Source organism: Staurois parvus, unplaced genomic scaffold (assembly GCF_062004578.1).
Source record: "Staurois parvus isolate SC_StPar_1 unplaced genomic scaffold, SC_StPar_1.0 ptg000017l, whole genome shotgun sequence".
Classification (NCBI taxonomy): domain Eukaryota; kingdom Metazoa; phylum Chordata; class Amphibia; order Anura; family Ranidae; genus Staurois; species Staurois parvus.
The window spans coordinates 13,365,567-13,379,132 of record NW_028317813.1 but is presented as its reverse complement, the minus strand read 5'-3'; the positions used below and the strand labels follow the sequence as shown (position 1 = coordinate 13,379,132).

At 43.1% G+C, this 13,566-nt stretch overlaps 1 protein-coding gene across 5 annotated transcripts; it reads left to right on the top strand.

Annotated features, from left to right (window-relative positions):
* Positions 1 to 2,280: 2,280 nt before the first annotated feature.
* Positions 2,281 to 13,357, top strand: ZC3H10 (zinc finger CCCH-type containing 10). Of its 5 annotated transcripts, none has more exons than XM_089679997.1 (2): positions 2,281 to 2,362; positions 10,370 to 13,357. In XM_089679997.1, the coding sequence occupies exons 1-2, from the start codon at positions 2,356 to 2,358 to the stop codon at positions 11,743 to 11,745; spliced, it is 1,383 nt and encodes a 460-aa protein (XP_089536123.1). In that variant the 5' UTR covers positions 2,281 to 2,355; the 3' UTR covers positions 11,746 to 13,357. The 5 variants fall into 5 exon arrangements, with proteins under 5 accessions (XP_089536123.1, XP_089536151.1, XP_089536127.1 ...); XM_089680025.1 differs by having other exon boundaries at positions 2,349 to 2,372; XM_089680001.1 differs by lacking the exon at positions 2,281 to 2,362 and adding an exon at positions 2,379 to 2,561.
* Positions 13,358 to 13,566: the final 209 nt, after the last annotated feature.

Genomic DNA, 13,566 nt, shown 5'->3' with positions numbered 1-13,566 from the left:
CGGTGCCCAGCAGTGCCACCCGCAAGTTCCGCCCAGCAGTGCGCCCACTAGCTCCGCCCACCCGTGCCCAGCAGTGCACCCACCCGTGCCCAGCAGTGCACCCACCTGTGCCACTCTGCAGTGCCACCTACCTGTGCCCAGAAGTGCCACCCACCTGTGCCCACCCACCTGTGCCCACCCACCAGTGCAGCCCAGCAGTGCTGCCAGTCAGTGCCCAGGGGTTGTGCCAGTCAGTGCCGCCAGTCAGTGCCCAGCAGTGATGCCAGTCAGTGCCGTCTATCAGTACCCATCATCAGTGTCACCTATCAGTGCCGCCTATCAGTGCTGCATATTAGTGCCGCCTATCCGTGATACCTCATTAGTGCTGTCTATCAGTGCCGCCTATCCGTGACACCTCATTAGTACTGCCTATCAGTGCCCTTTAGTGCTGCCTATCAGTGCCCATCAGTGCCGCCTATCAGTGCCCATCAGTGCTGCCTCATCAACGCACATCAGTGAAGGAGAAAAAATGCCTGTTTGAAAAATTTTATAATAGAAACAAAGAAACTTTTTTTTTTTTTTTAATTTTTTGCACTTTTTTATTTATAGCGCAAAAAGTAAAGCGCCCAGCGGGGAGTAAATACCACCAAAAGAAAGCTCTATTTGTGAGGAACAAATGATCAAAATTTCATATGGGTACAATGTTGCATGACCGCGCAATTGTCAATCAAAGTGCGGCAGCGCTGAAAGCTGAAAATTGGCCTGGTAAGGAAGGGGGTATAAGTGCCTGGTAGGCAAGTGGTTAAGCAAGTATTCACTTCATGCAATACTAATGATAATACAATTGCCATTTTTTGGTTAAAAATGTTCCTGTCAAATAATAACACTCTTTTTCCAGATCATTGTGAACAGTTCTTTTGTCCTTTGTTCAATCCAGACATAACCTCATCCATTAATCTTACAACTTGGTATCATGTCTAGTCTTTATCTTGAAGCTGTCTGAGACCACCAATTCCCCCCCAATTTATAACCTGGGAACATAAGCTGCAAAAACCTTGGAATGCTGTCAGAATCTGTGTTCAGACATTTTGTATACTAATAGGATATGCAGAATAAAATGGCTGGACTCCGGACGCCATCTTTGGATCTCACACATGCCGACCGGCTCCCTGTGAACATCCCGAGTCTCCTCCAGCGCTTACTACAACGTATACATCGAGGACGCCGCCATGTCCTTCGCTTTCACCACATATGCCTGAGCCTTTTGTTTTCTTTCATCATATGTTTCATATTATGTTCCTCAATAAATGTACCACATATTGCACTTAGAGGTGCTTTTCTCCTTTTTAGATATTACCAAATTACCTGTGGGGCCGTATTAAACCAAAACACGGGCAGCAGTTGGCCTGCGGGCCATTCTTTGGACATGCCTGCAGTAGTCGAAGTGAGAGATAACCAGGAAGTGAATTAGAACCTTTGTGGTATCATTGGTTAAGAAGGGATGTATTTTGGAGATGTTGTGCAGAGGAGGCACAATTTGGACAGTGATTGGATGTGGGGTTAAAAGGCGCGTTCAGAGTCCAGGGTTATACCTAGCACAGACTGATAGCTGTGCCATCAGCTTTAACAAAGTAGTCAGAGGAAGGGGCATATGGGGAACTATTATGAGCTCGGTTTTGGATAGACTGAGTTTGAGGAAGTGTTAGAACATCCATATTAATAGGTCTGTTAGTAAATTAGTGATGCACGGGGAGGCTAATGGGGTGAGCTGAGGTACTTACCTTTCCTTTCCATGCTTACCTTATCTTGCATTTCCTTGGACTTTCTGAGTGCCTTGTCTCTTCCGCATTTGGCACTCTGGCCATCTTGTGTAATTCAGCCAGATCAAACCCAGCTCTCTATTGGGGAATCATTTTGTATACACATTACCATAATATTGATTAAATAAGCAACACTGATCTGGTGGCACGTACTTTGCTGTTACTATGGCAACATGTAAACCGAATAAATCTCTGGGCGCGCATGAGTGCTGGTTATCCTGCACCCAGTACAGTTGATGTCATGCTCACCTAGGTGGATAAAAAAAACAGAAGCAAAAGATGCAAAGAAAGAAAGGTATGTGATCCTCCTTAAGGAGGGAATATCAAATAATATTAGTAAATGTTGAATCTGAGGGGGAGGGTCCGCTTTAACTTGGTTTATTGTTCCTTATACAGACAGGCCTGCTTACAACGCAAGACCACATTTATGTTGGCCACTAGAGGGTGATCCATCCCTTTCTAGCCGGTCCTCAGTGTAGTAGGAAGAAGGCGGACTAGAAGGCCTGACCTTTCCCTCTAGTGCCCGCGCTCGGTGTTTCCGCTTTCACGGCAGCCAATGAGCGGTGAGGACAGGTGCGGTGCAGGAGCTGGGTGTGGCGTCGTTCCGGGAGGACTTTGTTAGGGGTTTGTGGCGTTGGTGCTCCGTGTGTGAGGGGGTTAGTGAGCACAGTACGGGGGTTGTGTGGAGGCTCCAGAGGTAGGCCGAGGCCGTCCGTTGATAGCCGTTACTTGTCTGAAGCCTGAAGCGCTCGGTGTGAGGAGGTATGTATAGGCATCTAGTATGGCGTAGGAGTGGACGCAGCATGTGTCGGCGCTGAGCCTTCCTATGGAGTGTCTGTTCTGAGGAGGATAGACTAGGCACCAGAGCCAGTGTCGTCATCTCCACCCCGTGTGACTGACACACAGGCCTCAACCAGCTTCCCGCCCTCTCTTCTATACTTCTCCAGGCAAGCCGGGGCTCATAAGGGTGGCAGTACCCCCTCCCCACAATAAAAAGCCTGGTACATTCAGCTCTGCATGCTGATCCCAAAACATCTTCTACATTTATTGTGGTACTTGTGTATAATTTAAAGCTAAATTCCAGGTAAGGTTTTTAGGCCCGGTTCACACAATGCCTGCATCCAATTGCAGAGGAACATGCTTTGCATTCCTGTACAATTCAGCATACAAAATGCACTGATTTTGCGATCTGCAGTGGGTGTCAAACATTTAAAGGATAAGGTCGCCTTTTGATCAAAAATAATAAATGGCACATTTTTTTTGCTGATTTAAATAAAATGTGCATTTCAATTTTTGGTTGCAGGAGCCTGGAAAGCATTGCATCAGAAATCAGCAGATTGTGATGCCATGCATGTCTCCTGCAGACCTGTCAGTATACCTGCTTGCCCGTACAGGATGTATGGCCAAGCAGATATACTGAAAGGAAGAATGAATGAACTACTAGGGCGCTCTACAGTACCATGGCAGTTCATTAATAACTACCAGCCGATAGCCTTAGCGGCTGTCGGGACTTGTAGTTCATTTGCAAAACACTCCGCCATCACGCTTTTTTAAAAATGACCACTAGTATGGGGAACTTCTCTGGAGGGAGGGGTGGGAGGATCTGGCAGCAGCTGCAGCATTGGGAACATGTTACATGTTTTACCCTAAAAACAGATGAAACTTGTTATTTATATATTCCCCAAAGGTGAACGTATTCTTTGACACCACAAATGCAGTGTGTTTGCCCACATTGGATCCCATGGTACTTTTGTACCATGCGATCCGATTACAGTGCATTTTATTAAGTAGTGCTTGCACCTCTTCTAGTGCAGTGCGATTTTTAGCCCATTCAAAATGAATGGGCTTGAAATCTCACCACACAGTGCCACATGTGAATCTTGCATTTCTGTGAGATTCCTCTCCAGGCATGGTGTGAACTGACCCTGAAAGGAAAAGTATGGGTTTATGAAAAAAAACACACATGCTTACCTCTATGGTACAGCATTGCTTGAAGGTGCCACTTACTCTAAGCCTGAGATTTGGCTGATCACATGACTGCTGGTTGCTCAGTTCCTGAGCAGAGAGCGGTGACCGCTGAGAGGCGGAGCCAAACAGCTGGATGGATCTCAGCACTATTGGTTAGGAGCCTTCAAGCGCCTGCAGTGGCCAATAGCCCGCTGTCAGCGGACTCTTGAGTCACCAGACAGTAACAATAAGTGCACTCCTATGACCCACAAGAGAAGTATGGTCAAAAAAACTTATGCCGTACTTCTAATTGCATAGTTACACTGGTTCAGCTTTGACCAATGTAAAGCAGCCCGGAGATGAATCTGTTCAATTCCTACATCCACAAACTTGAGGCGGATGGGGGAGTCCTTTGTATTCTGACAGCAGGGAGACTTCGCTGTCAGAATACAATGATCAGTGCTGGTGGCACTGATCATGCAGAAAATTTCCAAAAGGTTGGCTGTAGAGAAGTCTTAATCAGTAGATCAACTTCTATACAACAAGACTGCTCCTACATAAATTAAAATTCCATCCATGTATGGCTGGCTTAAGTATGTGTGTGCACCATACCTGTGGAAGCTGGCAATCACTGTAATAGATACCACTACTCCAGTGATTGCCACTTGCTTCCAGATCCTGTGCTGTGCCGAGTGGCTGCCCCTCTGCATTATGAACATAGGTCGCACAGCACAGGAGCCATTTAGGGAGCGCATTGCATTTTTTCAATGAATGTGAAGTGTTCTCTGATTAGATGAGTTGGAGATCTTGATGCAGCAGACAAACCCCCCTCTCCACCGCACCCTGAAATCAGTCAGAGAACCTTCTGTGTTTACAATGCAGCAGGGACCTGGCAGCTGGGGGAGATCACTGATAGTAGCGGTGTCTACTGCAGTGACTTCCAACTTCCACGGGTATGGCATATGTTTTACCTGGAATTCAACTTTAAAATATATGTGAGCACTTTCCTTGTAAGAGAAAAAAAATCAGTCTGAAATAGCAGTGCAATTCAAAATGTGTGTGTTTTAATTTTATATACACGTGCACAATTATAACTACCTTTTTTTTCTAAGGTGGGGTGGAGACTTGGGGAAGGGGGTGTTATGAGGCAGAGAAATAGCAATACCCAGGGAAGAGCTGTGTGGGAGCGCGTCAGCAAAATTCTGATCATTGGAAAACAGACAGGCTGTTCTCCCACCACAGTAAAAAAAAAACTGACCACAATGAGATGGATGTGTTTTTCTATGCCTGGTGTGGTCAGTTTGAAATAGGAAAGAAGGGGGACTGGCAGGATCACAAGGTATTTCACACAAAGAAAGCAATACAAAGTGAGATCCTTTTTAACACAAGGACATGCTACAGCAGCACATATCAGAAATATTGGGGTAACACTTCTACTTCTTGGTATTCTGAGGCACCGTGAGTGGTGGCTACCATAATGGCGCTTGCATTGCTGATGCCAAGGCAACATATTTAAAAAACAGCCAGGTATTACATTTTGTGTGTGAGATCTGGCACAGATGTCTTTGGGCCAGCACAGAAATTTTAGGAAAAGCTGGCCGCCAAAGTCAATGGTTGAATTTTTGACTTGGGTTTACATGGGAGGAATGGCACATTAGCATATAGGAACACATTAAGAAAGAAACCAATGTAAATTATATGTGTTTATTTGGCTGATTTCAGTAATAGTATCAAATGTGTGTGTAGTTTGGGGGGGGCGGGGATTCTGCCTTAAGAACTTTTCCATTAATGTTTATGTATGGGGAATTGTCACAATGTCTAGGATTTTTTTAAACCATTTTTCATATACAAAATAAAATAAGAAAAATTGTTTAAACCTGAAAAAAGGACATACAAGTGAAACTGTTACATCAGCCAGACCCTGCAGCCCCTTTGTTTAACCACTTGCACTCCTGAGGATTTACCCCCCTTCCTGACTAGGCCATTTTATGCGTTACGGCGCTGTTACTTTAACTGACAATTGCGTGGTCATGCAACGCTGCATCCAAATGAAATTTACGTCTTTTTTTTTTCCCCTACGAATTGAACTTTCTTTCGGTGGTATTTGATCGCCTGTGTGTTTATTTTTTTGCGCTATATAAAAGAAATAAGAGCAACAATTTTGAGAAAAAAATATTTTTGACTTTTTGTTATTAAACATGCCCAGTAAAAATTAAAAAAAAACAAAAAACATTTTGTCATAAATTTAGACCAACATGTATTCTGCTACATGTCTGCTAAAAAAAAATCCCAATACGTGTAAATTAATTGTTTTATGTGAAAGTTATAACGTTTACAAATTGCGAGATATATATATAATGGATTTTTTTTTATTTTTTTTATTAGTAATGGCGGCAATCAGCGAATTATAGCAGGACTGTGGCAGGCATTCTGACACTGGGGGGAACATCCCCAGTGACACCAATACAGTGATAAGTGCTACAAAAAAAAGCACTGACACTATACTAATGGCACTGAGCAGGAAGTGGTTAACATGTGGGGTGATCAAAGGGTTAACTGTGTGCTGTTTCACTCTGTTCTGTGTCTGTGTGCTTCACTCTAAGCACACTGCTTTGGATGGCTGTGCTGTGCCCCTCCTACCCGGAAATGCAAAATCACATATATACTTGATTTTGCTTACCCATGCTGCCCTGTAGCAGTATATCTGCTATAGGGAGGTCAGGAAGCGAGTAAGGGTCTATTCGCGTTAGCCTCATGCTAAAATATTCCTTTTTAGCATGTAGGCTGGTATCTATTTCGCTGGGTGGCGAGATGTGCTATTATAACGCAACACACTGTGTACAACTTTTTTTACTCTATTGCGTATATATAAAGTCAAACTATGCAAGTCTCTCAGGGCTGCTCTTAGCCTAACTGACAAGCACCCCTCCAAAAAAGAAATGTAATTCAGTAATGATTTAAATCATTACTGGGCACAAACACAACAACATTCCTGCTAAAGCTCTGTGTGTGAATGAGGTATTGGGGTTTATTCATGAAGCACTACCACTTTAGAAGTTGCTAGATTTGGGTCCCCTTATAGTCCTGCACAGCCAGGCAACACTCGCTTCCATACGCCTTGCGCACGCCCTCTACCCAGGAAATGCATAATCACGTATATATATGTGATTTTGCGCACCCGTGCCGCCCTGTGGCAGTATATCTGCTATAGGGCGGTTGGGAAGCGGTAAATATTAACCCTGCAACCTCTCCATTCCATGATGAAAAATCAGTAGTGGGGAAAAAGTAAAACTTTACACATTTGACATTTGGTGCCACTGTCTAACTCAGGGTGATTTCACTGGGACTTCTTAAAGGATCCTAACTGTTGGGAGAATGTGCTCTTGTCCAGCATTGGAGCCTCCTCTCACGAGATTTTGGATCCTCGGCTTTCCCAGAATCCTTCAGTGTTGTCACCTTTGTCCCAAGGCAAGAGACCAGAGCTGGGGTATAAGGTGAGTAACATTTAGTTCTTGTGAGGTTTTTGTAACTTTTTACCCGGGGGGGGGGGGGTTACAGGATAACCGGACATAACATTTTCACACAGTCTGCTTTGATCTATGCATAAAGTCAAATCTATGGCAGACCTGTCCACTTTGACTCCTTTCACAAGGGAGCCTTCATTCCATCTCAGTAGGTGTATCTATCCCCTGCTAAGTAAGAACTGAGATGGAAGTCATGTATGACTTTCATGGTCATTCTGTTTTTTTTCTCCATGTTGTGATGCAGAAAAAATGGACCTATCTAATCCTTTTGGAACAGTTGTATGTCCACCTACATCTGCTCAGGGCGTGAAGAGAGGAAATCTCAATAGTATCAAACACTTCTTTATCAAAAGAATTTAATATTTTGGGAGGAGCCTAACTTCAATCATCGAGACCAGGAGTAAATGTTTTATTTAGAGGACCCAAATGGAAAAAGTTACTAGGCTGGTACTCAAGAAGGGAGTTGTTATGAAAATGTCAGCAAAGCATTTGCCGTGCCCAGCAGAGTGAGAGGAATAATTCTAGGGCTACCAGTTACAGTTAACTATAAACTAATGGGTTGTAAAAGCGTTTAGGCCTCTTTCACATTTGAAGCAGTCCCTACTGCCCTTTTTAAAAGTGATCCGTGATGCGTCAATTTTCAGTAGCAGTTTGCAGGTTTTTAGGAGGTGACTCATCTTAAATGCCTGTTTTTCCCCAGCTGAAGGAATTTTGGTGGTAAAAACACTGATGAACCTGCTTTTACCAGCTGTGTGAAGCTAGCCTTAAAGTGTGTAATTTCACCTTTTTAGGAAAAGTAAACTAACACCATGTACCCTTCCCAGTACCCGCTGTGCTTGCCTTCATGAGTGATGAGATTTCAGTGCCCACGCAGCCGGTGCAGTGGTCCAGGAATCAACTGTTTTTCTACCTCTTCTTTCTGCAGAGTTTCCGGGATGGATCAGAGCTGTTCTGATTGGTCAGTGCCAGCACAGAGCTCTGATCCATCCTGGAATCCCTGCATAATGAAGAGGGAGAGGAGCAGGGACTTCAAATACCCAGACTGCTGCACCAGCTGCATGGGTACTAACTGTTCATGATTCACGGAGGTAGGTACAGCGGGGACTGGGGAGAGTGCAGGGTGTTCACTTTTTTTATCTTTTCTGAAAAGGTGAACTAACCCTTTAATGTGTGAAGCAGAGCATTTTTTTTTTCTCCAAAGTCAGCTGGGTGAGTGCCATAACTGATTTCCGGGATATAAGAGTATTGAACAGAGGATACTGCAGCTTTAACATGTAAGACAGGATATCCATATAGAGTATATAATGCAGATGCTGAGGGGTTTTGGGGCTGGACTTACACTCTCATGACTGTGGGTGAAATTAGTGTCCTGAAAATATTTACAAATGACCAACAACCTTTTTATCAGCATGTGTGGACTTCAAAGCAGAACTCCGGGGAAAATATTTTTATATACAAATACAGGTGCTTCCATACCTCTCAATAAATTCTTGATGTTCTTGTTCTAGTCCTCTTTCCAGTGAGAAATCCAGCACTCTTTACTGCATGAAAGGCCCTCTACCCCTCCCATTTCCTGTTCATAAGAACAGTGGCTGATATGCCCTCTCCCCAGGTCACCGGTCTTATACATTCCCCCCCCCCCCCCCCTCTCTGCAGCGGGCGGACACGGGAGTCTGACTGCTTAGTCTCATCCGCTCACTGTGTAGCATAGTTAGTGTTGGGCCGGGAGACTTCCTTCTCTGACCTCACTGACAGAATTGGAGTCTCCATTTGTGCCTGCAGGTTATGCAAATCTCATGACATCCATGCCCAATACTGTGCGGATAATGTATAGTATCACGTCCTCAAAATGGGAAAGTAGGAGAAGAGTGTGCAGTGGTGTCCTATGAGTAGAACAATGATCTGCCACACACAATGGGATTTGTAGTCTCAATGAGCAGCGACAAACACCAACAGGAAATCACCGCTTCTGAGTTCCCTCCTACTAGAGCCCAAAGGTTGAAAAAGAAGCAGGGCAAGAAATAACTTTTTTTTTTTTTTTAACAGTGAGTTTTATACAAAATGCTTCCTTTTAAGAAAAATCACATTAGCGGTTTTTCTGGAGTTTCCACATATAGCTACAGATGTTAACACTATTCCAGAGTTCTTCTTTAGAGTGCTTGTAATGGCAGAAAGTTTAACCATAAGGCATTCTTTAAGTGCTGTTTTTTTGTTTTTTTTTTAAAGTGGTTCTAAAGGCTTTATGCATGAAGGTAAAAAACCTTCTATGTCTAGCAGCCCACCAACACTTACCTGAGGCCCCTCCCAATCCAACAATGTCCACAAGAGCCTTGGTTCTCTGGGGATTCTCGCTCCTGATTGGCTGATGCAGCAGCATGAGCCATTGGCACCCGCTGCTGTCAATCGCAGCCATTGAGCCAATCAGAAGGGGTTGGGGTTGAGCCGCGGCTGTGTGTGAGTGGATAAGCAGAGCCATGGCTTGGTAGCAAGCCTGCTCAAGTGCCCCCATGGCAAACTGCTTGCTGTGGGGGCATCTGACAGGAGGAAGGGTCTAGGTGCGCCAGTGGGAGACCTGAGCAGAGGAGGATCCGGGCTGCTCTGTGCAAAACCGAGCAGGTAAGCATGACGTGTGTTATTTTAAAAAAAAAAAAAAGTCTTTAGTAGCACTTTAAATGTGGTATCTGTGTCTGGGGTCTGTACCTTTTTTAAAGGAGGATGATTTTTTTCAGTGAAAACATATTTATCTATTAAACTCAGAATGTGAAATCTCAGCATTTTGTGAAAAACCCAGTCTTATATTTGCTCTTAAGGGAAACATGTAATTTAGAGCAGCATAGTCCCTGAGAAGCCTCTGCTTTCACGGTAAATTTTGTTTGTACGCCATAAGTCGACCTTAGAAGATATTAGGTTACAAATACATTTAGTAGGATGTGGATGTATTTGTTTTCTACAGTGTCGACTAGGGCCTTTTAACTTTGAGGCATCCATGAATGTGTATTATTATTTTAACCTCTAGTGTTTTTAGGAGCTTTTAATTTAATATTAAGTATTACTGTTAAAGCCTATATTTTGTGCTGAATATAATGTTCTCTCTTCCAGCTCTTATTCAAAGCACTACTTTGCCTGGTGCGTCGCAGATACTAAGGCGCAGCGTAAGCAAGCGCAGTAAAAAAAAAATCATGCCGAACAGAGATAACTATGCAAATGGCGGCGGCAGCAGCGGTAGTGGCAGTGAGGAAGCGGCTTCAACAGTCGATTATGTGTGCCGTGACTTCTTGCGTAATGTGTGCAAGCGGGGCAAGCGCTGCCGTTTCAAGCATCCAGATTCCAGTGATGTGTCTGACCTTGGAGTGCAAAAGAATGAATTTATTTTTTGCCATGATTTCCAGAATAAGGAATGTGTGCGTATTAACTGCAGATTCATTCATGGTACCAAGGATGACGAAGAGCATTACAAGAAAACAGGAGAGCTACCTTCTCGCTTGCGTAATAAGGTTGCAGCTGGACTTGGCTTGTCTCCTACAGACATAGCTAATAAAGATGAGATTCCTATCTGCAGAGATTTCCTAAAGGGCGATTGCCAGCGCGGTGAGAAGTGCAAGTTTCGGCATTTCCGCAACATGCGGAGAGATTATGATTATCAGTTTGAATTTTCAAGTGACAGGCAAAGTGGAGCTATGGCTACAAGTGCAGCTACTGGAAACTTTTCTACAACCACAAACCGTGCTTATGAGCATTATGGCTCCTATGATGGCCTTTCTGAACCTGAATACTATGCTTCCTCCTATTATCGTTATAGGGATCGATTTGATGATCCTGTGATGAAGAGGAGGCGTGTAGGCTATGATGGATACTATAATGTATCCCCAGTTGAGTACCGCATGTTAGAGGAAGAGAATGTCATGCTTCGTAGACGTGTTGAGGAGCTGAAAAAGCAAGTGTCTGTCTTAGCAGCAACTAATGAAGTGTTACTTGACCAGAATGCTCAGTTTCGTAGCCAAGCCAAAGTTGTTACACTTAGCACACTGAGTACCACTGCTCCAACTAGTGAGCAAGCTGTAGGGACTGTGACTAACTACAACCACGGCATTACACCAACCCAAGGGAATGTGACTAACTACAACCATGGCATTGCACAAACCCACACGACATTAAGCAGTCAGGCACTGCAGCCTCGAGCAGTTACTCAGCAGGAGTTGGTGGCTTCCACTGGTGCCCCTGCTCCTACACAGACCAATGCAGCCCCTCAGTTAAATCCTGAAATTACACCACTTTCTGCTGCGCTGGCACAAACAATTGCTCAAGGAATGGCACCTCCACCTGTTTCCATGGCACCAGTTGCAGTGTCTGTAGCACCTGTGGCAGTTTCCATGGCACAGCCCTTACCTGGCATTACAATGAGCCAGTGCACTGCACCAATGGTATCCTATCCTATTGCTTCACAGAGTATGCGAATAACCGCCATGCCCCACTGAACATGCTTAAGTATAGCGCGTTTTCAGTGAGCACATAATTTGAGGAAGTGTAATGTTTACCTTTAAAATCATTTTAGATGTGACTAACATTTTGTGTGCTTGCTGTATAATATTTTCATTGTAATACATATACAAATTGGATATCATTTTCTTTTTCTGTATTAGATAGAATAGGTTAGCTTCTTAGACAACTGCTGCAATGGAAATCTGCACAATACATCAGTAGACTTATAGAAGGTTTGCATTGAGGGGCGTATTAATACAAATCCATTGTACAGAACTACTAAGCAGGAAGCAGCACCTGCATTTGTAATGTGAAAATATGGCTTATCTTGTATAGAATTACAACCTACATATAGCAACAAGTATTTTAAAAGCTTATCAGGCTGAATATTTTAACATGGATATCTTAAGGCATGCACTAAATTTTAATTTAAATATATTCCTTAATAGCCAAGAAGGACATCCTATTTTTGTACATCATATGCCTTTGCAAAACAGGATATTATGTTGCAAAAGTAGCGGTGACATAACTGTTTTACATAGCCTGTGCAGAAAGCAGATCAATGGAAGGGGCCCAGCAGGCCCCACCCACTTTAGACTGTCTGGTGGTGGAGGCAAGACCAGTCACCCTGAAACAAGGAGAGAGCATCCTTGTTTAGGAAGCGCCTTCAAAGTTTCACACTGGATTACTGCATAGATCTGGAAGAAATTCACAAAACACGCCAAGATTCAAGTAAAACCACAAAGCCTTGTCTATTTAGACAATGATTGCTTATCCTGGAATTCAGCTTTAAACAAAACAAAAAAAATGTTTCCTTTAGGGTGAATAAGTGAGGATAGAAATATGGGTGCTGGCATTTCTTCCTTCAGCCCATCTACTTGGAAGGGTGTTTTCAACTGCTATGTGGAGATTTTCAATATTCATGATGCCATTTTTTTTCCCAGCAGATTGATGAGGCTACCACTAACCTATCACTAATCAGTCTAAGTAATGTTTCTAGTTGGCAAAAAGCTTGGAGCTTTTCCTTATTTTGTGTACTGCATTTCAAAGATTGCTCCATGCATGTACTACATGCTGCAACTAATGAAATAAGTTACCTCCCTTTTAAAACTGACATTTCCACCTTCTGAGCTGTGAAGGGGAGAGATGGAGGACAGTATACAATGCATTTACAGCTAGGGGTCTTGTTTACCTTTAACCCAGTCTGTGCCCTGCGTATCAGCTTCAGAATACTAGCTGAGAATCATAATAGGTGATAATCTATTCATTTTCGTTTAAAACATTTTTAAGTAAGTTTGTACTTTTAAAACTCTGGTTTGCTGTTTTTCACACTTTCCTCTGTTTGTTTTTTTCTCCTTTTATATAAGGTAAATATGTCATGAGATGAAATTTGATGGACCAAATCTTGTCTAGTCCATTTTGTTTTTCATTTCATCTTAAGTCTCTTTTCTTTTGCATGTTAAAAAGCAGCATCTCAGTGTTTATTTCTTAACTACAGATGCTTGTATGTTGTCATGCTATGGGATGCACAAAGTAAGCTTGACATCCTGTGTTTAGAAGTTTTAAAAAGTAGTGTACTGTTTGCTGCTATAAAAGTTATGAAAATGATTCCACTGTGTGACCTGTGTGTGTATTCAATTAATAGAAACTCGATCTCTTGTTGGCAATACAGTTTACCGTCTGATGTAATAAAATACGTGTATAGTAGAATTTAAGACTGCATATTCAGTTGGTAACTACAGTTCACTTCAGAGCAAAGATTTCCAGACAGTAATATAATTTTATTTTAAATTTATTTGTTTTAAGATGTTTGATTT